This window comes from Lepidothrix coronata, unplaced genomic scaffold, assembly GCF_001604755.1.
Source record: "Lepidothrix coronata isolate B3197 unplaced genomic scaffold, Lepidothrix_coronata-1.0 Scaffold97, whole genome shotgun sequence".
Lineage (NCBI taxonomy): Eukaryota > Metazoa > Chordata > Aves > Passeriformes > Pipridae > Lepidothrix > Lepidothrix coronata.
In genome coordinates this window covers 2,375,260-2,402,485 of record NW_016690277.1, presented here as the reverse complement: position 1 = coordinate 2,402,485, position 27,226 = coordinate 2,375,260, and the positions used below count along the sequence as shown (strand labels likewise).

The 27,226-nt window shown below is 37.5% G+C and overlaps 1 protein-coding gene across 9 annotated transcripts in view; it reads left to right on the top strand.

Annotated features, from left to right (window-relative positions):
* Positions 1-26,854, top strand: part of TRIP12 (thyroid hormone receptor interactor 12) — an 80,841-nt gene extending 53,987 nt beyond the window's left edge. For 5 of the 9 annotated variants that reach the window (XM_017822278.1, XM_017822280.1, XM_017822286.1 and 2 more), the window contains 29 exons: positions 595-663; positions 776-941; positions 1,641-1,758; positions 1,900-2,056; positions 2,376-2,529; positions 3,065-3,293; positions 4,020-4,138; positions 4,741-4,948; positions 5,987-6,087; positions 6,205-6,379; positions 6,783-6,924; positions 7,881-8,072; positions 8,766-8,917; positions 10,263-10,435; positions 10,884-10,957; positions 11,070-11,269; positions 11,848-11,975; positions 12,267-12,418; positions 12,887-13,029; positions 14,316-14,472; positions 15,516-15,614; positions 16,134-16,248; positions 16,531-16,685; positions 17,225-17,389; positions 18,575-18,739; positions 22,049-22,162; positions 23,919-24,013; positions 24,236-24,339; positions 25,369-25,565. In XM_017822278.1, the coding sequence (XP_017677767.1) occupies positions 595-663; positions 776-941; positions 1,641-1,758; positions 1,900-2,056; positions 2,376-2,529; positions 3,065-3,293; positions 4,020-4,138; positions 4,741-4,948; positions 5,987-6,087; positions 6,205-6,379; positions 6,783-6,924; positions 7,881-8,072; positions 8,766-8,917; positions 10,263-10,435; positions 10,884-10,957; positions 11,070-11,269; positions 11,848-11,975; positions 12,267-12,418; positions 12,887-13,029; positions 14,316-14,472; positions 15,516-15,614; positions 16,134-16,248; positions 16,531-16,685; positions 17,225-17,389; positions 18,575-18,739; positions 22,049-22,162; positions 23,919-24,013; positions 24,236-24,339; positions 25,369-25,565 (4,218 nt within the window). Of the gene's footprint in view, positions 1-594; positions 664-775; positions 942-1,640; positions 1,759-1,899; positions 2,057-2,375; positions 2,530-3,064; positions 3,294-4,019; positions 4,139-4,740; positions 4,949-5,986; positions 6,088-6,204; positions 6,380-6,782; positions 6,925-7,880; positions 8,073-8,765; positions 8,918-10,262; positions 10,436-10,883; positions 10,958-11,069; positions 11,270-11,847; positions 11,976-12,266; positions 12,419-12,886; positions 13,030-14,315; positions 14,473-15,515; positions 15,615-16,133; positions 16,249-16,530; positions 16,686-17,224; positions 17,390-18,574; positions 18,740-22,048; positions 22,163-23,918; positions 24,014-24,235; positions 24,340-25,368 lie in introns of all 9 variants that reach the window. The other 4 variants (XM_017822285.1, XM_017822287.1, XM_017822282.1 and 1 more) reach the window with 2 other exon arrangements.
* The last annotated feature ends 372 nt before the right edge of the window (positions 26,855-27,226 follow it).

Below are 27,226 nucleotides of genomic sequence, written 5' to 3'. Positions count from 1 at the left end.
TAACAGAATAGTTAAATTGGATAATTGTCTAGTCCTAGCTACCCTGCAAGGTCAGCTAGAGCAGATTGTCCAGGAGCATGTCCAGCTGATTTTTTTGTTTGTTCAAAATATCTCCAAGGGTGGAGACTCAGTCTCTCTGGGTAACCTGCTCTGGTGTTCAGCATTTGCTGTGCTGGTTGTGCTGCATGATATAAAAAATGGGCCCCATGTATTCTATAGAACAGTAGCCTTCACTCCTGCTTATTATCGATATCTTCTGTTACTTGGCGTTGTAGCTCCTTTCCCTTTTGTTTCCTCCTTGCAGAATCCAAAAAGAATATTATAGATCCATGTATTTATCTCTAAAGGTCACTAATGGTATTAGTGTTGCAAGTGTGGGGTGTTTCCCAGGGAATATGCAGGAGCACAGTCATATCAGAGGTCGGTTTAGAATGTATCAATTAATTTAAAATTGAGAGCTATGATGTTCTGTAAAATATGATTCAGCTGGCCTTTTTGGAGATATTTTATGAATGCCTGGAAATGGCAGGATGATCTAATGCAAGTTAATGTATTTCAATTCAAACAAATACTTAACTTTTTTTTTTATAACAGGATAAAAAGTCTGTTGAAAGCACTTGTCTCTGTTTTGCACGGCTAGTGGACAACTTCCAGCATGAGGAGGTAACGGTGTGGATGGGGGTGGATTTTTGTTTCTTATTTCCCTCCCTCTGTTTCTCTTGAGGGCTTACCTCTCAAAGACTAATGTTTCCCATTTTGCTGTTCCCTCCTGAAGAACTTGCTGCAGCAGGTTGCTTCCAAGGACTTGTTAACAAATATCCAGCAACTCTTGGTTGTGACGCCTCCAATCCTGAGCTCAGGAATGTTCATCATGGTGGTGCGCATGTTCTCCCTGATGTGCTCCAATTGCCCTACACTTGCAGTCCAGCTCATGAAGCAAAGTGAGTTCTTACTCTTTCATATTCTAGGGGACCTGTTCAAGTTAATGCCTACAGTCAATATGGGCCTCTCTGTACTTGATTATATAAATATTTTGTTCTTTCAGTTATTCTCTCTCTTACTATGCTTCCCCTGAGATATAGTTCAGTTAAACTTGTTGAAAGCTTTTATCCAGAGGGTTTTTTCTGCCCTTTCCTATCTAGCTGTTGTGACTGGAGTGCTCACCTAATTTTGAGTCTGTGTTAGCTGCACAAATTACTCTCATTCCACCACAAATTGAATAATTCTTTTTATGGTCTACACAATGTGGGGGGACCATGTGATTTAAGTACTTTTTCTAAGGTAAAACATTAACAAAGTAGGTGCTCTACAGCTGTCTTAGTTGTCACTTGTTTTCCTTGTTTCATCTCATAAATTTTGACTTGTCACTTAATCTGCCCTGTATGTTTCCCTGTGTTCTTCTGTGTGCTGTATATTGAGTGACACTTCTCCCCTAGAAGTCCATTAGAGATAAAAACCCCAAACCAAGAAAACCACAAACCCCAGAGCTGAGAACAAACACGTTTCTTACACTGTTCAAAGAGATGGCTTTTGTTTTACTGTCTACTGTCTCTTTGCTTGGGCAGTAACTGTGTAGTGTCCAACAGGAAATGGAGTCCATATTCTGATGCAGGCAATCTCATGAATAATAATTTTTATAGATATTGCAGAAACTCTTCACTTCCTCCTTTGTGGAGCCTCAAATGGGAGTTGTCAAGAACAAATTGACCTTGTTCCACGCAGTCCTCAAGAACTTTATGAGCTTACTTCTCTTATCTGGTAAGTTTTGCAATCCTAGGTTTTGGGTCTGGTTGGTATGTTGAAATCCCTAACTTCGCTAAAATGAAGGCAAACAGTTTTCAGCTTAGATGGACTTGATTGTATATTTCTAGTAAAATACTGTTTTAATATTCTTTACAGTGAACTGATGCCTTGCCTGCCAAAAGAGGGAATCTTTGCTGTTGATACTATGCTAAAGAAAGGAAATGCACAAAATACAGATGGTGCAATATGGCAATGGCGAGATGACAGGGGTCTCTGGCATCCCTATAACAGGATTGATAGTCGAATAATAGAGGTAGTAATTCCACACATTTGTGTGGTGATGCTTTTAAAATACGCGTGCGGTTGTACAGGGAATTGAGTGCTTTCTTTACGTCTTTGAGAATACCACTCTTGATCTTTCTGAGTAAGAAACACAAGTTTGCTCAAACATCCTGCTGTAGTATTGCACTATTTTGGTATTCTGTCATCCCAAATCACTTAATTGCTTAATCACTGTTCTTACTGTATTTCTGTCGGTCACTGCTTTTCCTACTGTGTTACCCCCTCCTCACCTTTCATATAGTTTCTGTTTGTTAGGGATTTCTTAACTTTGAACTCTTCCTTGGTTTTAGGCAGCTCATCAGGTTGGTGAGGATGAGATCAGCCTGTCTACACTTGGGCGTGTCTATACTATTGACTTTAACTCTATGCAGCAAATAAATGAGGATACTGGAACAGCACGTGCCATTCAGCGAAAACCAAACCCTTTAGCCAATACAAACACTAGTAAGTACAGCTCAGAAAAACCTGGTGTCTCTACCTATGGCTAATTTGTGCTGGATTGTGCAGCAGTTTACTACTTAACTAATAAATTCATGGCTTTTGTGGAACATCAGACTGTTCTGATTACATGAATGAAGACAACTTCCTAACAAAACTCCTAGTGTTGACACGTATGCTTTTTAGCATGTAAACTCTTCCTGGGAACTGAGACTGTATTGAATTGGGAGGGAGCTGGGGGTGTTCCTGGCCTAGGAACTTGTGAAACAGTTTTGTTCATACAGCTTTTTTGTTTAACAAAGACTCTGTGAGGGCTCTCACTGTTGTACAGAAATACGAAAGAAAGCTAAAGAAAAAAAGAACGAACTCTTTAAAAGAGGAGGCTTTGTACCTACATTCTTGCCATGATTTTGACTTCTGGTTCTTAAATTATATCTTTTCAATTTAAGAGCTGAATTAAATCAGCTTTTATGGAAGAAAGTAAGCATCAGAGCAGAGGTGCAAAGAACTAAACAGTGTTTGGTTGCACACTTTCTCACAGGTGGACATTCAGAATTGAAGAAGGATGATGCTCGAGCACAGTTAATGAAAGAGGACCCAGAACTGGCAAAATCCTTTATCAAAACATTGTTTGGTGTTCTTTATGAAGTATATAGTTCTTCAGCTGGACCTGCTGTTAGACACAAGTGCCTTAGAGCAATTCTTAGGATAATTTATTTTGCTGATGCTGAACTTCTGAAGGATGTTCTGAAAAACCATGCTGTTTCAAGGTGGGTTCATTAACTCTCGTGAATGAAATTAATTTTAAGCTTAAAACTAAAACTTGTGATTACTTTTTTTGAATCATCTTTTTTAGGGGGAAATGATACTTTTAAAGTCTCATGTATTTTTCCAAAAGCTGAGGCTGCCAGCTCTGCAGGAATTTTTTTGCAATATAGATTTTGCAGTAGTTGCCAACACTGGGCATTCTTACTAGAAACTTAGATTATTAGTACCCACAGCCATAGGTAATGTCTAATATTACCCTTTATTGGTTTTTTGATTTCTAAAACTTGCCGATGAACTTCTCTAAGGGCAAGATAACTTTTGAGGTAATACAGTGTGAGCAGTAACAGCCAGTCGTGGCATTCAGTTGGTAAGTTTTATTCGTGAAGCCTCTCCTACATGTTATGCCTAAAGTCAGGGAGCTGGATAAAAGGATACAATCAGAAAATAAACTCAATAGTTTTTCAAAGGTAGTACCGAGCTGCACAACACCATGTTTATGAAGGGAGGAAACCCTCTCTTTTTTTCTTTATGCCATGTTAAAACTTAGTAAAAGTGATTCAGGTGGAAAGAAGACTGTCCTTTTATTTATAGCTCTTACAAAAGCTCTGTGAAATTTGTTTGCTTTCAGTCTCCACTGCTGTATATGCAAGATGAATTGACTTGATTTGTAAAGAAAAACGCTGTAAAAAAAAAAGACAAAACTAATTCTAACAAATTATCTGTTTTAGTCATATTGCCTCCATGCTGTCAAGTCAAGACCTTAAGATAGTAGTTGGAGCCCTGCAGATGGCAGAGATCTTAATGCAAAAGTTACCTGACATTTTTAGTGTTTACTTCAGAAGAGAAGGTAAATCTTGCTTTCTTTTTTTTTTCTCTTCACCTCTCTGGGTAGTATTTTAAAAACATGTGTGTGTAGAATCCATACCCTTTACCCCTCCTCTCCAGCCTCCCCAAGCTGTAAAAATGGAATATTGTTATTGTAAAGACAAATCTGTGCAAGCTGTCCTCGTATTGCTAGGGAGGAGCTTACCAAGACTCTGGAAGAGACAAACTTGTGTTTTCTGAATCTGAAACAAGGCTTACTAGATCCTAGTGAACTGACCTGGGCTGAAGATGGCTCATTACATGGGAAGTCTTACTGGAGAAAACTGATGAATCCTTGGCAGGAAGTCTGTGTTCTACTCCATTGGGGATTTCAGGGTTTCTTTAGCTACTGGTCATCCTGCTGTATTTTTTTGTTTTTTAAACTATGTAGGTTAACTTTCTGGAGAAAAGGTTGAGCTACTTTTAAAACTTTGTATTGATGGGTGGGGTGAGCCACCGCTGCCAGAGTCAAACTAGAGGTTCACATAAGACTTTTACGTTTTCAAACACCCTTGTTCCTGCTACCACACCACCCCTGCACCCCCCAAACCAACCCACTAAACAAAGAGTTCTTCTTTTGCAAAGGGGTGATGCACCAAGTAAAAAACTTGGCAGAGTCTGAGGCTTTGCTAACGAGCCCCCCAAAAGTGTGCACTAATGGCTCGGGAACGCTGGGCACCACGACCACAATAAGTACTGGAACAGCCACTGCTGCCAGTAACGCAGCTGCAGATCTGGGCTCTCCCAGCTTACAGCACAGCCGGGAGGATTCGCTGGATCTGAGCCCACAGGGGTAAGTGCAGTTCCTGAAAAGTAACATATTTGGGTTGGATTTAGTGGTTTGTTGTGGTTTAATTTATTTTTTTTTTTTTAAAACCTAGAGTGACATGGGCTGCCATATTGTTGTCTGTGTTTTGCTGTGGTATTTTCCTCTAAAGAACTAAAGTGGGGTGGTGTTGAAACTTTCAGTGGGTAGTTTTGATTAATTTTGTATTAAATGTTTAAAAGAAAAAAAAGGACTAGTGACATGATAGTTATATTGTAATAATATGAAATAATTTACTTTTTTGGGAGGATGCCAAGAGCCACAGCTGTAGTCTCGTCTAACTCTCGAGGACAGAGCAATTCTTTAAGAGCTATGGTACATAGGTCCTTTCTGCTGGAGACTGGAGAAAAAAGAAATCATCCTTAAGTTACTTTGTTGGAAGGCAACCATTTTGAACACTTGTAGAATTAAAATCTCTTGTAGGAATAAATAATAAATTATTTTCATGTTACACGGTTTGCCTTCATTTTAAAGGTCAAGTGTTTGTCACTTTAAACCAGAACTGAAATATGTGAACTTTGTAAGTGTAGGGATTGGTGAGTAGAAATGCCACAAATTGTTGAAAAAGTGTTTTCTGGGCTTTAATAAGGGAGGCAGGTCAAATATCCAATGTCTTTCAGTGTTTATTCAGTAGAAGTTTGTGGATTTTTTTTTTCTTCTTTTTAAGGGTATTCAAATAAATGAATAAAGAGATGGTTACACAAATTAAAACATGAAAATTATGAGAGACCTCTGTTTAGTGTCGCTTCTGCATTTGGCTGCTCATAATAGAAAGGTGACAGCAAGCAAACCCCCTTCTTTGTGAGAGTAGTCACTTGGTCCTGTCAATTCAAACAGTGTTCAGGCCCCTTCTCCCAGAGTGAAGAGTATTCTCCATGTTATGGGATAGAGCCTGTTCTTTAATTCCTGAGGAAGTAGCTGGCAGATGCATGTTAAAATAAGGGATAGGTATGTCTGTGAATATGATGGGTGGGAACATGTCTCTTTATTTTTAACTTTGGACAGAAGACTCAGTGATGTTCTAAAGAGGAAAAGACTGCCAAAACGAGGGCCAAGGAGACCAAAATACTCTCCTCCAAGAGATGACGAGAAAGTAGACAATCAAGGTAAATCATTCTTAAAGTGTGATACTTTATCTCTTTCTAAAGTAAGTTTATAAGCTGCCAAAAGTGCTAGCTGTAACAAACCTGTTACTCTCTTAATTTTGTCTTTACTTCCTCCAGCTAAAAGCCCTACAACTACTCAATCTCCTAAGTCTTCTTTCTTGGCAAGTTTAAATCCTAAAACATGGGGAAGATTAAGCACACAGTCCAACAGTAATAATATTGAACCAGCACGAACAGCAGGAGTAAGTGGTCTTGCAAGGGCTGCTTCCAAGGATACCATTTCCAATAACAGGTACACACACAAAAAAGTCAAAGTACTTGTAATATGATGTTAACTTTGAGGTACAGCTGTTTATGATAAGCCATCAAGGGATTACATACCACGTAACAAAGAAGTTTGAGCACAACCACAGTTAAAATAACTCTGGAAAAAGAATCAAGAAATAAAGGTAGAGAAAATTAACCTCTGAGTAGTTTAAAGTAGCATGGTAGGGAAAAATTGTAGAACTGAGAAAAGTGATGCAAAAAGTGATCTGTAGAGAAAAGAACTTTACGGCATTGGAGTAAGAGCAAAGAGTTTTTGTCTGTGACTGCTGTTTAACATGGAGAAAAATCATACTCTGGTTGTATTTATTGCAATATTGGTGTTGGAAATGCTAAGTGTGGCCAAATGCCTTTTGTGTTCTTCTTTACAGAGAAAAAATTAAGGGCTGGATTAAGGAGCAAGCCCATAAATTTGTAGAACATTATTTTAGCTCTGAAAACATGGATGGAAGCAATCCTGCACTAAATGTATTACAGAGACTTTGCACTGCAACTGAACAACTCAACCTCCAGGTTAGAAATGGCAAACTTAATTGGAGTGGGGAGACATTTCTTGACTTATGACTCATTATGACTTGGAGTCATTTTTTGCAATGAGTATATAAGCTCTGACACACATCACTTATGATAAAAGACCAGTATTAACAAGGGTATTCTTGATTCCTAGCAATATGTCATTTACATAGCAGTTTATTTCAAATTTAAAAGTTCCACAGTTAAGTGTGTTAGGTATAAAGTGCTCTTTATACCTAAAGAGCAACACAGTTTGTAGTAAGAACTTTGGGGGTGGAGGGAGATCAAAAGTGTTTTGTTAAAATGATAGAAGAAATACAGATTGAGACAAATCTGTGAGCATATCAAGAGGTTGAGCCTTGCTTTTCAAACAGTTGTGATCCTTGATAGGTGGTCTAAACATGTAACATCTAAAGAAGCTCACGAGCTGAGCCATCTTCTGTGCTTTAATCTAAGCAATCATTAAAATATGTAACTTTCTCTCTTCTTCTCTCCCACATGGAAATTGTGTAAAATATATACCAGTCTGAGTTGTTTGGGGGTTTTTTGTACATTGTGTTTTTTGTGTTTGGGGGGGGTTGTTTTGGTTTGGTTTTTTTTCTTTTTCTGGGTTGTGTGTGTGTGTGTGTGTTTGTTTTTTAAAACAAAACCCACTTGTTTGGAGCTCATCTTAACCTTGTGTGAGACAAAAATGGGACCTTGCATTTCTCTTAAAATAAAGAAAATGCAGATATTGCCTGTAATGTCTCCCCTTGAACAGAGAAGTGCTTATCCTCAGATTATTTGCTTAATACAAGCAGATTAATACTTAATCTGCTTGTATTAAGTTACGATATACTCCGGACTTTCCCTTTTTCCCCCCTCCCTTTAGAGCTGTTCCATGCAGTAGAAGGAAAAATAGTATTTCTTAAGCCCTTAGTACCTGCATAGTAAAACACTACCTTCCTGTTTCTCAGGTGGATGGTGGAACAGAGTGCCTTGTAGAAATCCGTAGCATTGTCTCGGAGTCCGATGTCTCCTCATTTGAAATCCAGCATAGTGGGTTTGTTAAACAACTGCTGCTTTATTTGACATCTAAAAGTGAAAAAGATGCTGTAAGCAGGGATATCAGATTGAAAAGATTTCTTCATGTATTTTTTTCTTCTCCGGTAAGTTTTCTTGGTTTTTGTCTTGGAATTCTTAGTTGTCTTTCTCTCAAATTTTCTTTCTCAAAAAACCATCTGAGAAGGTTCAGTGTTGACCTTATTTAAAGATAGAGTACAGAAGGAATGTTTGTTTATGCCTAAACTGTATAGCACTATAACTTTCACATGGTTCTAAGTCTTTATAGGTCATGAACTTTTTCAAATACCCTGTAATTACAGAGAATTTCACACAGCAGTGGAAAAAGTTCCAAAATGGCCAATTAACTGAGTCTTGAACAACTTACAAGTTGTTTCTGTCTTCTAAGAAGTTGATATGGAAAGAGTTTGGATAGTAATCTTATCACTTGTTCTCTTTAGTCCTAAATACTGCAAGGAACTAGTGTCCTGTTTTTAAAGGAATAAATTTAAAGTGGAAGAGAGGAAGGTAGCTAACTACAAATTCCACAAAGCTTATTGCTCATGGGTGAATGCTTAAAATCTGTAGGGCTATTCAATTGAAACTAGGAGAGAAAAGTATGTTCTTTGAAACAGATCTTTCATAGTCTTGTGATGTGTCATCTAGTCATTCCTGATACTGCTGATGCTTTCAGTGAGAACAGTGATTCTTAATATCCCTTTTTTAAAATAATCTGTGGTATAAATTATTTAAAATGGATTAATTCAGGCACATAATTAAAAGACTGGACTATATTTCAGCTTCCTGGAGAAGAGCCCCTTGGAAGATTAGAGCCATTAGAAAATGCACCTTTGTTGGCATTAGTCCATAAAATGAACAACTGCCTCAGTCAGATGGAACAGTTCCCTGTTAAAGTGCATGACTTCCCTAGTGGAAATGGAACAGGGAGCAGGTAAGGATTAATGCTCAGGTAACAGTTTTGTTGGAAGCTTTTGTTTTCCAGAACTTGTTTAAACAACACTAAACGCTCCAAGAGGTAATGGAAGTAATAGAAACTTCTGACCCTGTTGAAGACAGAAGTGATTACACAGTTGGCTTTCTTATTCAGTGGAAGATGGAATAGTTAACCAAAGATTTGCTTACCATCGTGAAATTTCTCTCACTTAGATTGGAGGCGGATGTGTAATTTTAAATGCAGTCGCTAAATTTAAAGCTTTAAAAATTCAAAAGTCTTCCTTGTCTCCATGTAACAAACACTGGGAAGAAAACATCTATTTATTGCTGGGACACTGATGTTTTTAGCCAAGTCATTAAACTGCAGAGTTTGTATTACAGTGCTAAACTTTGTTACTCATGTAAGTTCTGTTCTCTAGCATGATAATGGATTGAGTGATAACTCTTGGCTGTCAACATAGTTTAGAATAGCTGTGGACCTGCCCTGAGTCTTAAGATAGAGAATAAATTTGGAATCCAGCTTGTTAGTTGTGCTTTATGTAACAAATTTAAGTGACTAAAGACCTATTTCTACAATTTCTTATCTATGCTTTTCTTCGGTATATCAACACTAGCTTTCATTTTTTATATCACAGTTAGGAAATCTATTTTAGTACAAGTTGCAAAGAAGTTTTGCAAGTATTTTTTGGTGCTGGCTAAAAGCTCAGTTTGATTGTAGACATATTCTTATGACTATGTAGAAATTAGGAGAGGAGGAGCATTGAACATCAATTTTTGAAAGCTCTTCTTTTTAGAAATGCCAAAAGTCTTCTATGTCTCAGGTAGTAAATTAGTGTGGATTTTTTGTCACTAATGGTGACATGACATCCATTATATTAGATGAATTGGAACCTCAGACTGTAGCATTAATCTAACTAACATTAAAATTCAGGTCCTTATTGAAAAAAAAACCATAAATGAATACTTGCATTTTGGAAGGAAATGCCCATTTCTGTTGCTTATCGCACTGCAGGAGAACACAGCTCTAAATCTCATGTGGCATCAGCTGACAATCTGAACAACTGCAGATTTCAGAGATGGCCATATTGTAATCAGACCTCAGGCTAGGCTTTCTCTTAATCTGTGTAGCTTCCAGATTTTGTCCAACTTGAATTCTGGTGTTCTTGTAGAAGAAGACTTTTTAATCTATTTATCCAAACTGTAGTAAGTTATTTTTACAGAAATAGTCTTGACAAATAATACACTGAACCAGTGAAATTGTAAATGCATGTATAAGCCTATTTTAATGCAATTATAGTTATTAGATTCTTTGTGTAGCAACTTTTTTCACAAATTATTTTGAGTTTTTCTCTTAACAGAGGATCCCAAGCTTTAAAATTCTTCAATACACATCAGTTAAAATGCCAACTGCAAAGACATCCAGACTGTGCTAATGTGAAACAGTGGAAAGGTGGACCTGTGAAGATTGATCCTCTGGCTTTGGTACAAGCCATTGAAAGATACCTTGTAGTTAGAGGTATTTATATATTATACAGTAACTTGTGTTTTGCTTTTTGAAATAGTTCCTTCAGTCAGTGTAGAGCTCATAAAAACCTGTGAGGGATTACACTGAAGACAAATGGGAGGCACCTATAAATAAATATATCTTGCTCACAGGGAGGAGACTTAAGACTGTAGAAAATCTTCCCTTTTCTGGGACAAATTGTTTCATGTTGTAAACAGTTCAGTGAAAATACTAACAGAAGTATAATCTACTTTACTGTCAAACTGGCTGTAGCTTGGCAGTTTTGATGCCAGATGTTGATGCTGAAATTTGTTCTAGCACTTCTGAATCTTACTGTTTTTAATTGATGCATTTTGGAACGATTTTAAGCAGTGGAATTTATAAAAGTCAGAGTATCAGAGCATTGTCATGTTTCATGTAAAAAAGCTAATGAGGAAATCTTTCTTCTCTCTTGCCTCAGGCTATGGAAGAGTTAGAGAAGATGATGAAGATAGTGATGATGATGGGTCAGATGAAGAAATAGATGAATCTTTGGTAAGCTTTTGGTCTGGGAGCAAGGCGAGGGAGAAGTGTGGGGAGAAGCTTAAAAAGAAAAGCTGTGCAACAAGCTTCCTAACTTGTACGGGGTTTTTTTTGTTTTGTTCAGGCTGCTCAATTCTTAAATTCAGGGAATGTGAGACATAGACTGCAGTTTTACATTGGAGATCACTTGCTGCCATACAATATGACTGTGTATCAGGCAGTCAGGCAGTACAGTTTGCAATCTGAGGAGGAGAGGGAATCTACAGATGATGAAAGCAACCCATTAGGAAGAGCTGGGATTTGGACAAAAACACATACCATTTGGTAAGTTGCCTAGAGAAATCAGGGAATAACTTCTGCAGTTTCCTAAATGTATATACATCAAGAAAGTTGGAATATAGCTGTCTTTCTTCTTTTTCTTTCCATAACTGTGGACCTTTGAATTTCCTGATATGCTTGGGGTGCAGGTGTATGTGTTCTCTGGCCATACTTTGAGAGGAGCACTGACCTACAACTGTGCCTGACATTTCAGTGTTCAGCAGTGTCTTTTTCTAGTCTTAAAATGTGCTAAAGAAAAAAGTAGACAAACAAAAAAAAAAAACCACCACCACTCTCCCAAACCCCAGTCACTTTGGGGTTTTGTCTATACCTTCTGCTTCTCTCCTTCCAGTTCACAGAGCCGAAGGGTCCCCATTTTTTCTCCCTCATGACAAACTTTGCTTCTGAGGGCCTACCTTCAAAGGCTGGATCATATCCAAATGCAAGTGTTCTTGCCTTTCTGCTTTTAACTGTTATTCAAGTAGAATTCTGGTAATCAAAGAACTAACACTTTCGTAAGTGCTTTCATTTCCATGTTAGTTAGCATTTCAAAAACATATTTTTAACTTCTGTTTATGTTTTAGGTACAAACCTGTGCGGGAGGACGAAGATGGTAATAAGGACTGTGTTGGTGGTAAAAGAGGAAGAGCACAAACTGCTCCCACAAAAACCTCCCCTAGAAATTCTAAAAAACATGATGAATTGTGGCATGGTGAGTGTGTTGCCTTGCTAATATGTTAGCTTTCCTCCCCTTCCTTGCAGAAATTTCACAGGAATGTTTACAGACACCATGGTGTTTCTTTTAAAGCAAGCATAGTATAAGAATAGTAAGCATATATTAATCTGTGTATTAAAACTAAAAATAAGATATTTACTGAATTGTTTAACTAAACTGTTGTAGCTAAGGGAATGCCATGACTAATACTACCTAGGCTCCTAATAAAAATCTTAGGAAGACCACTAACTGATTTGTTTTGCTAACATGTTCTTTTTTTCCTGCTAGATGGTGTATGCCCTTCGGTATTAAATCCTCTGGAAATTTACCTCATATCTACTCCACCTGAAAATATAACATTTGAAGATCCCTCATTAGATGTTATTCTTCTTTTGAGAGTTTTACATGCTATCAGTCGATACTGGTATTACTTGTATGATGTGAGTAGAGCACTTTTTAAATCCCTTTCATCATAATAATACAGATGGTTCTGTCCTCAAACACCTTAAATAACCTTCTTCCCCTGTTTGCTGCCCCCCAACACGATGGAATAATGCAAATTATTACTGTAATCTTCCCTTGCATGTTTCTCTTAACTCCTGGTAAGACAAAGGCAGTAAATTCTTATCATCGGCCATATTTTCTCTATAGTGTGTTGGACACACTTCTCGTGCTTTTTCCTTCTTTAGGTTCAAAATCCAACATTATTCCTGAAAAGAAGATGAACAGTAAAACTCTACTGAGTCCTTCTTTCATGGCTTAGACTCTGGATGGCCAAAATGACAAAGTTTTTTTTTTTTCTTGTGATGATAAGCAAACTATAAGCATTAAAGAGATGTCTTAATAAAGACTTGGTACTTCTTTCAGCATTTCTCTAACTAGAAATACATTGCTTTTCTTTAACACAGAATGCAGTCTGCAAGGAGATAATTCCAACCTCGGAGTTTATCAACAGCAAACTGACAGCAAAAGCAAACAGGCAGCTTCAGGATCCTTTGGTCATTATGACAGGAAACATACCGACTTGGCTGACAGAACTGGGGAAAACATGGTATGGGTGATTTGCTGCGTAGTGTCTCTAATTTGAATTGAGTAGGCCTCTTGACTGGGCAGCACAAGTGCATCACATGTTACAAAACTCTTGAGAGCCAGAGGAGGGTAAAATGTGGTCACGGAAGTCTTGCCAAGTTACATCAGTGACACTCCTATGGATGTTTACACCTATATTGCATAATTTAAACCACCTGCTAAGGGATAGACTAGCTGCGAAGTTTGGGCAACTTCTTATGGGAGTTTCTGAGCAATTTTAAGTTTTCTCATTGAAATTATGGTACTTGTTTATTCAAGTGGTGGTTTTCTCCTGTTAAACTGCTTAATGGCATTTTTACCATATCACTGCATTTATCATGACATATTCAATATGGTACAAAGGAAAATATGTTTATCATTATTGATAAAATATTCAAGATAATTTTTATGAAGCTATATTCATAGTACTTTTTAGTATCTCGATACAGAGTATAAGCTGTAAAGCTCTTGCACTTGAAAAAATGAGGAACCAGAATTGACATTCTTGGATTTTTCAAGCATGTTAATTGCAGCAACATTGATGACAACTGACTGAAAATACATACTCTAGAGAATCTGTTTGGCTTTTCATTTTTAAAATAAGGTCTCTAAAGTCCTTCATAAACATTCCAGATAATAGATGATGAGTGTCAGTGTGTATTCTTATACAAACATCTATAGCAGTATTTGTTCCATAAAACTGCCTTTTCACTTAAATGCCAATGGAGAACTACAGTTAACATACACATGCCTTTGAGAATGGAAGTGATAAATTAAAATAAAAAGTTTCTTTGGTAGTCTTTTACAGATTATTTAAAATATTTTGGAAATAGTGGAAGGTAGAATACTGGTGCTGCTGTAAATGGGTTCTCATGCCTTCCCACTGCCAAATACAGGAGTTGGAGCCACTTTCGTAAAATCCTTGATCTGTTAGACTTACTAAAAATAAAACAGTTGTGAACAAGGAATTTTGTTTTCTGATGTAAACTGCATAGCCAAGGCATTCAAGTATTTTGAGTTATTTTTCAAGAAGAGGTAGAATTTTTTTGTGGCTCCTTCGTTTATTGCATTTCTTTAGACTCTTGCTCGTAAGCATTGTAACTAAAACTAAAGTGTGTTCTGGAAGGCTTCCTTCATGGAAGCTGCTTTCACCACAGTGTATAGTAAAGCACTAATTGCAGGCATACTACATTTCTGTTTTGTTTTAAACTAAATGATAGTCATAGATGCTACGTGGAACACAGCTAACTAATCCATTGCTCCTTACAGCCCATTTTTCTTTCCGTTTGATACCCGCCAAATGCTGTTTTATGTAACCGCTTTTGACCGTGATCGAGCCATGCAAAGACTACTGGATACTAATCCAGAAATCAATCAGTCGGATTCTCAGGATAGCAGAGTGGCACCACGGCTGGACAGGAAAAAAGTAGGTATATCTTGTTTCAAATGGAATGGACGATCTGCTTATTTTTACATCGTCTTTAAGAATATAAATGTGAGGGAGATTCATTTGTGCAGCTGGAGGTTTTGGTGGTATAGTGGTGAGGGGAGGTGGTTCTTAGTCGCTAAAGCCCCCGAGCAGGAAGCTCAGTGTGTTCCCAGCGCTGGCCACGAGGTGGCAGGAGGGGCTGCGGGATGGCCGGTGCTCCCTCCCAGCCGGCTCCATCCTCAGCTGGGGTCCTCACAGGATTCTTGAAACTATGCTCCAGTAATGAATGCTGAGTTTTACGAAAAATTTAGTGATATTTCTACATATTAGCTTGTAAACCTCTGCTTTGCTTGACTTTTCAGAAGAATTCAAGCAGTAGGGTTTAGACCCTTAAGTGTTACCTGAATAAACAAAAATACTGCCTTTATATTTGGGGAAGGTAAACCTCCTTTCACAGCATAATAAGCTGTAACTGTGTTAAATTGAGGTAGTCTTGGATGCCTGCCTTGAGTCTGGAGAGATGTTACCTTAAAATAAGGTATATGTATATGTATATGCTGTATGATCTTGAATACCTGTGGGGGAAAAAAGACAAGAGATGTGAGAACCAAGTTAAAACAGAATATAACTTCCAACATGTATGAATCCTGGTGGTGTTGGGTTTTCTGTTTGGGTTTCAGCATCTTTATTGTTTTCTTCTCCCTATAATAGTTTGAGGTATATAACATTATGTGACAGCACTTCTCTGTATGTTACAGTCCTATTGCCAGATTCTTGGCAAGAGTAGTACCTGTTAGTTATACTGACACACTTGTAAGGCATTGGCTTTTCATTTTATATGGAACATTTTAATTCTGAACAGTTTTCATATAGAAGCAAGAATTATTTTATCAAAGTATAAGCTTACAAATTGTTGAACTGTGGAACTATTGGCATGGGGTGGAAAACCTTGCATAACTGACTTTTTTCATGTTGTAACTGCCTCGGGAGCTGGGACTTACAGACATAATTTCACTACTTAAAACTTCTTTAATGTGTAGCGCACTGTGAACAGAGATGAGCTGTTGAAACAGGCAGAATCTGTGATGCAGGATCTAGGCAGTTCAAGAGCCATGTTGGAAATCCAGTATGAGAATGAAGTAAGTACTATCAATGCAGTCTAATTTAACCCCTTTTTACTGAAGATTAATGCAAAATAGCTACAACTTTCCTAGAGTGACGTGGTCAGACTCTTCTTCCTTCATGTTGCTGGTGCTACAGAATTTTATCTATTAATTACCCCTAATCCACTTGGTTGTTATTTTTAGTTGCTTAGAGAAGGTCTTTCTGATCTGAATTTCATAATCAATCTTATTCTGCAGAGCACGTTTTTTTCTAACTTAAGCAAACAGCTGTGTGCATTTCCTCTATAGTATGATAATTAGGTGGTTAATACTTTTATTCCACTGTTATTCCCTCTGACATGTGATCTTTCCAAGCTGCCTCTGTCATATTTTAAATGTTGGCCTAGTTACACTCTCTTAGATGCTTTTTGCAGTGCAGTCTTCTTTATAGCAAATAAGGTAAAGATTTTGATATTCAGACTGATGTAATGGACTAATTTATTTACTTATTTATCTCATTCCCCCTCCTTTCCTCTCACCCTCCTTCCCCTGAAGGTTGGCACAGGCCTAGGCCCCACACTAGAGTTCTATGCACTTGTATCTCAGGAACTACAGAGAGCAGACTTGGGCCTTTGGAGGGGAGAAGAAGTGACTTTAGCCAATCCAAAAGGTAATTGCTCTACTGTCTAAATTACCAATATTGATTAATATTGAATTGATTCTAAGCTGACTTTAGTTTTGTCCTGGTAATACACCTCATGATAGAGTGTGATTATCTTTGTGGGTTTTGGTTTTGAGTTTGTTTGTTTGTTTTGTTTTGTTTGGGTGGGGGTTTTTTATAAGAAGCTTTATGTTATGACTGTCTGCCCCTTTCAGACTTGAGTCTGGAATGAAACTGGATGTGTATGTACTGAACCATTTTCTTTTTCTTTCTTTCTTCCTTCCTCAACAGGAAGCCAGGAAGGTACCAAGTATATACATAACCTTCAAGGCCTTTTTGCACTTCCTTTTGGTAGAACAGCCAAGCCAGCTCACATTGCAAAAGTTAAAATGAAGTTCCGCTTTCTGGGAAAACTAATGGCCAAGGCAATCATGGATTTTAGACTGGTAAGAATAAAGTATAAAATATGATTCTGAAGGGGTCAAATTAAAATAGTAATTCTGAGTGTTGAGCGATAAAAGCGTTAAGAGTTTAATGGTATTGCTTTCAGCTCTAGAATTAAGTGCAGTTTGGTGGAGGGTGGGGAGGAGGACAGGGATGCAGCTGAACTTTTGAGGGGGGAGAGGGTAGTGTACGTTGAAGATCTTTACAGTGGCTTTTGAGCCCATAGTGTAAAAAGGAAAAGGCATTACCTGGCAAGTGTTGCAGACTCTATCCACTCTTCTTTCAAGATCGTTTTGGGCTTATTGTTCTCCCAGCTGCAAGTTTGCTGATTGCTTTAATGTATGCGCACTAAGCAGTCAGTTGTGTTTTCTCAGCTGTAAATTTCTGAGGCAAAAGCAATCAGACACGGTGTTTTGGTGTGTGCTGGAAGGACAAAATAGTAAATAGTATTCTAGGTCCAGTCAAGAGATAAGATAGCAAAAGATATACTTTTGGAAGACAGTTGAATACTAAACAGTTCAGTGCTTTGGTTTCTTTCCAGGTGGACCTTCCTCTTGGACTTCCTTTTTATAAGTGGATGCTGCGACAGGAAACTTCCTTGACATCACATGACTTGTTCAGTATTGATCCAGTAGTAGCCAAATCAATATATCACCTTGAAGATATTGTGAGACAAAAGAAAAGACTTGAACAGGATAAAACACAGGTGGGAAAGTTACCCTAAGAATGGAAGAGTGCAGTTTCACACATTTGGATTTTATGAAGTGGGAGTAATTCAGAGTGTACGATAGGGCTTAATACTGATGATAATAGTGATAATTACTTAATTCTAATACAAAGTAGTTTTAATGTTATTGGATCAGTGGCTAGTAATTATAAAACAATCTTCTGTGAAACCTAGCATGAGAAATACGTTATAGGATTCTTTTGTGTGATTAAACACAGTCTAGAAATGTCTAAAACTGTCAGGTGTTTGCCTAACTTCTCTTTTTGGTTCACTTTGAAAAGACTAACCAACTTAAATATCAGAGGAAAAAAATTTGTCCTTGATTCTTGAACATTCAAAAGGTTTGGCTTTATTAGTTGATTTAGTCAAATTTTCAGGTTTTCTTAGAAGTGCCTTTTGTGTTGGGGTATTTTCCCCTCCTGCCCTGAAGAGCTGTATGCAGGACTGTGTAAACTGTCATAATGCATGAGGGTACAGGTTCTGTCAGACATACAGAAAAGTCTTTCTCAAGGTTATCCACTTTTAGCTGAAAATAGTACAATTCACTGTGGCAGAATAGTGATGAAAGGTCTTTGGCATGCATGCTTTTTCTAGCATCCAATGTTAATAGAAGGTAGCAGTTAATAACCTAATTTATACTCTTAATACATCTGCTTTGTTACTAGTGAAGTTATTGCAAGCTTGTGGGTCTTTGTTCCTCTTCGCCTCACTGTCTCACTATCTCTCCTTTGTCACCGCCTTTAATTTCCCAACAAGAGTTTGAAAAACCTGAAACCTGATGGATGAAGGCTGAAAAATGTCAGTATGCATGCCAAATCTGAATGCTATTAACTGTTCTAAGGCAAACACGTAGCCTAAGAGCCTTAGCCTATTACACGCTTCCTTATCTTGCACTAGTATTTTCTAGATACATAATAGGCAAGAAGTCAAAGTAATCCCGAAATTGCTAGAAAAAAGTGTACTCCTATGATCTTTCCAGTTTATCCATTAAGCTGATTTATTTGGTTTGTCTTGATTTACTGTTATGTATGAAAACTATGGAAGGAAAGCAAGGAGTACTGTAACAGTTTTAATGGTAATATTCTTATAGAAACGTCTGCTTAACTTTTGGATGAGTTAATTTGAATGAATTGTTCTCATTGGTTTTCACTTCCAATTTTTTAGACCAAAGAAAGTCTACAGTATGCATTGGAGGCTCTGACTATGAATGGCTGCTCAGTGGAAGATCTAGGGCTGGACTTCACACTTCCTGGGTTTCCCAATATAGAACTGAAGAAAGGGGGGAAAGATACACCGGTCACCATCCACAATTTAGAGGAGTATCTCAGAGTATGTAAAAGCAAACCTAGGACTAAAATTTTCTTTATTCTTGCTCCCATATATATTTCAGTTCATTCTCATGAACTAGGCACTGCAATAATTTTCCTACTGATCGTTTCTTCTCTGTACCAATTTAGTTACTACAGAAAAACTGTTTGAATCCTAGTCAATGCACCTGACTTGAAAATTTTATAGTACAAAAACTAAGTCATCAGAAGTTCGGTTTTTTGGAGAAAGTGTTGTAAGTGGACTCATTTCAGCGATGGACTTTCAGAACACTTTAACAAGTTCCCACATCTGGGTTATAGTAGTGAATTTGTTAGCAATAGTAATTTAGCATCTGCTAACCCATGGCCTTTGAATTGCTATAATAATAGTGTAACTTTTTTGGGCTCAAAGAAAACATCAGCTCAGTTGTGAGTCAAAATAACAGCAGTAGTGTTTTGTCAAAAAAAAAGGCAATAAAAAACCGTTTATCCCCCCAAAACAAATAAATAAACCCCATGAAATATAGACACAAGAAACCCCAAACCATAAAAAATAATAGGTAAAGAAAAGATAAAATATTGCCATAATAAGTTGACAGGACACCTGTGTATTGATTTATTCCTGTGTCAGAAGGCATAGAAAAACAGAAAGGTGATGCTGCTGAACAAAAGTAGGAAACTGTTTCTCCCTAAGAAAGTGTTGAAAGGAATAGGTTAAAAACAGCCTGGAAAAGAGATGAGGAGAGGCAGGAACTTCGCAGTGCTATCCCCTGAAGTCCTGAGTGGGATGGAGGTAAAGATCATGGTATTCCAATTACTAAATAATGCATTTCCTGAGAGGTTGGTTTGCTGCCCTTTCACTCTGATGACTGAAGTTTTAAAGCACTAAGAAAACACATTTGATGTTTTGGTAGAAACAATTCAGTAAGGGTCATAAAAGCTCCTGCATGTGACCTGAGAACTTTGCAAAGTTATTCCATAATCCTTACACTGAATATTGAGCAGTTGCTGTTCATCCTACAGTTCAAAATGGTTACCTATCCAGTTCTCATGTATTTATTGAAAGCAAATTCTGCTGGTCAAGAATCACTTACAAAATTAAATATATTTGGATATAAAGCTGTTTCCAGACTTAACAGATGAACGAGATATGAACTACCACAGTTGGTTAGAAACAGAGTTAGCAGTCTCTCTATTTACTGAGAAAAGTTTCATTCAAGTCTGTTTTTCATACATTTTGCAGTCATTTTTCTTCTAGGTAGCTTGTATCAGGTGTCTGATACACTGAGAAAGGCTTGCAGACAACTCACGTGTCCTGTAGTTGTCCTATTGCAGGCCTCTGGCATTGTAAAGGAAAAGCAGATTAGTACAGAAAGTTTGCCCTCCTCTTCTTTCTAAGCAACTTTTGGAACTATTTTCTTAAAGGACACCTGTGCAGTTTTTCCTGTCCTTGTCCTTATAGCATTGCACACTTGATGTGAAGGAAATAGAAAAGATTTCAGAGAGGACTAGTGTGCTCTGTATCACAAGTATGATGAATTGCATTTTAGAAACAGTTTATTTATCAGCTGCCCTGTACAGCTCCCTGTGGGTCAGCTGTCCTGTTCTTGAAAATGTTATTTTTATTAAAATCCTGTGTGTGGATTAACATTAAAAGTGGTCAATAAAGCTAGAATATCCTACTGTTGCTTTTCATGCCTCTCTTGTCATCATGTCATTCTACCCTCCACCTCCCTTTTTTCCCCAAAAGGACAGTTCCCACAGGAGGTGCCTTTATCAGAAAGTAGAGCTACTTCAGCTACCAGTATAGTGAAAGACTTTATTCTCTTTTTTTCTTTCTTTTTTTGTCCCCTTCTCCCCTGTACTACAGAGAAAGAGGCCAACTTACTGCTTCTAAATTTGTGAACAAAAAGTTTCCGTAGTGTAGTTTTTTTTGCCTAGCAGTTTGATCTTTTCTTTGAATCTGCAAAAATACAGTGCAGCTGAATTTTGCCACGTGCTCTTGGTCATAAAAAGTAATCACAATTCTAGGTAAGGAAGTCTGCTGTTAGAATAGCCATAGAATGTTCTGTGTTACAGAACAGCTTTCTGTGCTGCTGGTGCTTCCTGCCTTCCTCTGCAGGAGTAAAATGTGGTGTGTGAAAGTAGGGGTGTGTATCTTACACAACTGAAATTCAGTCCCTTCTGTAGGAAAGCTTATCAACAAATCCTAATGAGCTTTTGTATTTGAGAGTTTTCTGGAACAAGTAACTCTTCAGTTACTGGGAAAGGGTTAAATAGGTGCTTCAGGAGTCCAGCAATATCTGTGGAGTTTTTAAGTACATTCATATGCAGATAACTTTAATCAACATCACACGGCAGAGCTTTTAACATGTTTTAAAACTAGTAGTTCTGTGTTGACAACATGTCTTTTACAACCAGCCTTCATTTTCTGCTAGAGTCGAGGGTATGTAAGGCAAATGTAATCACCAAAAGCACTGACTGACAAAAGAATCTGAACTCGGCACAATATAATTTCTTAATTTAATAGAGCAATACTTCCCGTGGGAGATTATTTAAAGGAAATTTCATCTTGTTTGTGCCATATTCTCTTCCTTCCCCCCACTGATTGTTGTTTTAGTATGTGCTGTCCACGCTGGAAGTGAATTTAATATTGAGGGAGTAACTACAGATAGAAAACCAAAACAGAACAGAAGAATCACACTCAAAAAGCCTAGACCGGTGTCTTACTGCCTTTCGCATTATGATTCCTAACCATGTCCCTGTAACTTGAAATGAAGGTATTTCTTTTGTTCCCATGTATTTGTGTAATATTAAGCTACTTAATATAGCAAACAGGGTAGAATTACTTAAAAAAACTATATATTAGAAAAGGGATCCATATGTTTCCGTGGGGGGAACTAATATAATAGCCAATGATGCCCTACGGACTTCTGCTTCAGTTACTGAATTTTAAGTGGTGTAGAGAGAGAACACCTAGGTTAGGCTTCTAAAAATACTAAGTGTTCAGGTTTGCAGGTTCATTTTAAACAGCTATTTTGAATTCTGTTTATTTGTTCAGTTAAAAACAAAGGCAAATACATTGTTTAAATTCTGCATGACTTTCGTGTTTAGGGTAATCTAAGTTATGAATGAAAGCAGAATGAGGCAATGCTGTAGAGCAGCTCCATAAATCCATGTTCAAACTGCTGAACCTCCAGTGAGTGTATGGTGAGACTTCTGGAGTTTTGATTCTACAGCTGTACCCTTTTGTACCGTCGTGGTCATTCCATGCTTCCTACATTCAAATTGATTGGTTTTTCCTTTTTATTTTTTTTTCCTTTCCCTGCAGTTGGTTATATTCTGGGCACTAAATGAAGGTGTTGCCAGACAATTTGACTCCTTCAGAGATGGATTTGAATCGGTCTTTCCCCTCAGTCATCTTCAATACTTCTACCCTGAGGAGGTTGGTGAATGTGGTTTTGCTGAGGTTTTTATAACCTTGTCTGTGTATGGGCGTCTGGGACAGTTGATGACATTACATTTCTAATGCACGTTAGTAAAACTCAGTGTCCCTGAAATTGCATACTTAAATGTTAAAGATTTCTGTGTTCAGTGGTCATTTATTTAATGCTTTTGTGAGCAGCTCCATTTTCTTTAAAATTGTGTGATTCTGGCTTTTCTGAGAAAAGTGCCTGAATTTATATATGCATGCTCTCTGTGTTGGCATGGATACTCCAATTCCTTGTATTGCAGTACCTCTGAATAGCTGTCCACAGATGTGGATGCTACCTAGATGTTCTATGAAAACATTAAGAAAAGTATTCAGCTCTTTAACAAAGCTTTAGACAATAAGAAGAAATTCAGGTGAAGGGGTAAAGAATAAGGATAGTTTGTCTTGCCCTGTTCTCACCACCATCATATAAATTTCCTTGTAAAATGCTTGCAGTCTTAAGTGGACTGAATTGAGTCACAATTATGGTTGTCTGGACTAGAAGAGAGAATGTTTTATTATTCTCCCTTTAAGGAGTCTATTTGAAGACTGTACTTTGAGGGGTTTTTTTACCTTTATAAACTTATACCTTTGACTTCAAGAAAAAACATTAAAGCATGCTCTGAAACAGTGTGTTAGCCAAGCCTCTCTGTTACTCTCATGTTCTTGGTGCTTTGCAATGTAAGAGTCTCCTAAAGCTGAGGCCTGTAGCTACTCTAGTGATTATTCTTTATGCATCTCTGTTGGTACTACTTTCAAAGGCACCACCACTTTTTTTTTTTCCTGCAACAAATTCAAGGCAAGTAAAAATGGCAGATTATTCTGATTTGTCCACTTGTCCATTCTGTGATATGTGTGATGCTCTTCTGTCTTGTCATTGGCATGGTTTGATGCTTGCTTCCCCTTGGAATTTTAAAATGCAGATGATAGTCTGTTGCTAATCTACTAATACAGTTGATCAAATTTAAGCCGCAGGAATAGTCTGAGATAGAGCTTCTCCCTGATGGAATACACGTGTGTGGTCTCATGTTCTGTTGCTGATAACTGTCCAGCCATTTGAACCTCTTTAAAAGCCATGCCTAAACTATTACAAAGAACTTGTAAAATTCTTTTATGGACCAAACAGCTCCGTGTGTCAGACCTCTGGTGTTACTGAGACTGGGGCTTTACAACTCCTCGTGTATCCTGAAGGATGTCAGCAGAAACTTTTAATGTTTTGGCTACTGTAGCCTGTCACCTCTGCTTGCCCAAATCCATAGACAGAACAGGCAAAATAACTGAAGTACAGAACTGCTATCTGACAGTTCCATTTCTGTCTAATGACTGTTCTTTTTTCTTTCAAGGAAGATCTCACAGTTCTAAAATGCGAGTGTAAACACTCTATTCTTCGCATTCCTCCAGATGTCTTTAAAAATTGTGAGATTTCATGGCATTTTTGTTCTCCAGTGTAAAATGCTTATTAGGACTGTCTCTGTTCTAAGAGATAGATTCTGCATCTTGTATGGTGGTGGATTGTGTGCAAAGGCAGACTGAGGAAATGAGACAGTCACTGGGATGAAGCTGTTAAATCCAAAGAATTTGGGTGGATTGCTTGGTGTGACAGAGTTGCTTTTGCACCAAACCATCCCAGGAAGTGGAGCACTGTAGTAGTGTTTAGAACAGACAGTACTCATCATCCTGCCTCAAGTTCTAAAGGGGAGCACTTACTCCTTGTTGTTTCATTTTATAGTTGGAGCAGCTCTTGTGTGGCAGCAAAACAGACACTTGGGATGCAAAGACTTTAATGGAATGTTGCAGGCCTGATCACGGTTATACACATGACAGGTAACGTGGGGTTGGTCTTGTTAAAACAAACAAACAAAAAAACCCAAAAAGCCAAAACCAGTAGAAAATTTGTATTTAAATAACTTTGATATATTGTTATTCAAGCTAAAGGAATTATATAAAATTTATTTGAAAATATTTTTACTGCACTGAATATGAATCTGATGCAATTATTCTAACGATAAACAAAGCAATGTCATCTTGGTTCTTTTCCCTCCTCAGTCGAGCAGTGAAGTATCTGTTTGAAATTCTCAGTAGTTTTGACAGTGAGCAGCAAAGACTGTTTCTTCAGTTTGTGACGGGGAGCCCCAGACTGCCTGTAGGAGGTAGGTTTTCCTTATTACATCTTGCTATATATGAAATCACTATTAATAATGCATTTCAGAGTAAGTGGATTACTTCAGTGTAGGAAAAAAATTATTAGAGGTTCATACTGGTTTGACATTTCTAATTTCAGAGGTGACTGGGTAGACTTCAGGTATAATTTTCATAACCTTTGTGTTAATCTCATGATACTTTATTCATTTGGCTCTCCAGGTTTAATTTGCTACCAGAAAACCTATCAGAGGGCAAAAAATAGTTTGAAATTTAAACAAAACTAAAAGCTCCTAATACTGTATTTCTTTGCTAGAGGTGCATTAAGTTATGTCAACAAAATGATGCATTGCTACCTGGAAACAATAATCTCTTTCCTAGAAAGGAGACAATACTAGCATAGTATTAATTTTATTCACTTTCTCCCCCTTTTGAATTTCAGAATTCAGGTGAGAGGCAGGGAGGAAAACAGAGGAATTTGCTGTCTTTGCTAGGGACCATTGTAGAATACACATTTTACTGTATTCTCAGCTGAACCCTTGGCAAGTAAAACCAGAATTTATGCATCTGTTCCATTACTTACATTCTTTGGGATGTGGGGGGAAGAGTTGACTTTTTTTTTAAAGTATTTTTTTAGAGCTCTTTTATGGAGAGATGGCGCAGACAGAATTGAAGGTTAAGAGTATAAAAACCTTAGCTGGAGGAAAAACAAATAAGGTATTACAGTCATAGATAATTCCTCAGAATCTTAAAATGTGTGTGAAGCCAACAAAGTCTAAGATATTATGATTGGAATAGGGTTTTACATATACAGACCGCAATTAAAAGTAGAGTGGATTCATCTAACTTATTTCTTTTTATAAATTCATCTTGGAAATCTAATCTACAGACAGTATTTCAGGTATTTTTTAGGTTGCTGCGTGGCCTTATTAAGCCATATCCCAAAGCTGTAAATGTGGAGCTGAAGTTCAGCTGTGCCGTGTGTGCTGCTGGTTTTCAAGAGAAGCAACCTCATTCTGACTGTGTTTTCTCATTACCAGGTTTTCGAAGTTTGAACCCTCCCCTGACGATTGTACGCAAGACTTTTGAGTCTACAGAGAATCCCGATGATTTCTTACCCTCAGTAATGACTTGTGTGAACTATCTCAAATTGCCGGACTATTCAACTATTGAGATAATGCGTGAAAAACTCTTGATAGCTGCAAGAGAAGGGCAGCAGTCATTCCATCTTTCCTGATCACAATGAAAAATGCAATGTCTGCCTGTTACAGCAAAAGAGAAACTCATGATTCTTTTCTAAATATATCACCTGAGTCAAGGAAACGTGTTACGCCTTCTTGTTGTAGAAAAACGGCTTGCAGATTATAAACAAAGACACTTGGTTGATATTCATTAAAAGCCCCTATGGACTTAAAGTGATCAGGCCCTAAAAGTTGTTGTGACAAGGTTTCTTTAGCAAGTTCTTGTTTAAATTATCATTTATTTGATGAGTGAAGTTTTTAACTTGCTTTGCTGTGTGAAATTTAAAAAGGGATGTTTTTCCAGGCTGGAACAATAAATGTCGCTGTGCAGTTTAATACTGGGCTGTGTGTATCCATCTAGCTAAGTCTGAAGTTTTTCCTCCAAAGACAACTTTTGTACATAAGTACAGAAATTAAAACACAACATGTATTTGACGAATCTAGTTTAGTAGACTAGTTCTGTGTACCCTCACCTGCCTCTAATTTTACCCATCCTCATGTATTGTCTGATGTGCAATTCACTTGGTTCTTTTTGTGTGCAACATTCAACAATTGTTATGTTTTGGTTAGCATGGGCATTTAACTGCTCCGTGCCTCTTTCTCTGATTAAGATAATTTAAATTTTACTGAAATCAAATATATATTGTCAATATAATTCAGCCTTTGTAACTAGGTAGAACCTTTCTTATAGCATAGTTTTACTGTAGTGGTAGGTTATAATGGTGACAGTTGTTACCAGTCGGCGCTCCAGAGCTGTTTACACAGTGATTCAGGCAGCAAAAGCCTCTTACTGGAGGCGAGGAAGAATTATTTCTTTCATGTAGTTGAAGTCCAACAGCTTGGGCTGGCCAGTGTGTATTGTGGTATGGCCAGAGCATTTCCAATTGATGTAAAGTTTTTTAAAAGACAAATTAGTTGTTCCATTCCCTGTTTGAGTAAACAGTTTTCTTGTTCTTGATCTAAGTTCATGATTAATTTTGTAGTTTTTTCTTCTTTTTTTTTTCTTTTTTTTTCTTCCCCCCCAGTGCTAGCTTGGAACAAGCAGTTCAGCCTTTGTCTTTTGACACAGATAAAGCACCTGTAAGCAATGCTCTGTCCAACTGTTTTATGTGCTGATTTCTCAAATCTGCAATAATTTACTTCATCAGGTTAATGTTTTTACCTGAATATAAATAAAAAAGTTTGCTTCACCTTTTTGTTCATAGTTTTGTACTGTATGCCTAAAGCTCAATTGTGTAAATTACTGTAATGCAAGTAAATCATCCTAAATCTACTTGGCTAACAACCTGCAACTTGTGGATGATTTACTACTAAAACAAGACCTTTTAAAGACCTCCAACTCAGAGGGAAATTTTTTCCTTTCTATGGGTTCAAAAAACGGGCAATTACAAATATTCCTGAGATGTACCTGCTACACAGTTAATCTCTATGAAAATGTGATAGTTAATGACTTTTATTCAACTTTGAGAAATCAAAATTCGTTTCAGTGCTTAGACATTGTTAAATCCTGGCTAATCAGGCTAGTGTTTCCCCTAAACTAACAAGTTTTCTTTTGTCTAGCTGAAGAACCTGTACTTCCAGAACATGTAACGGACATTCTTCCAGTGAACATTCACAGAATTACATGTGGTTGCTCATACCAGTGCCACTGCAATGT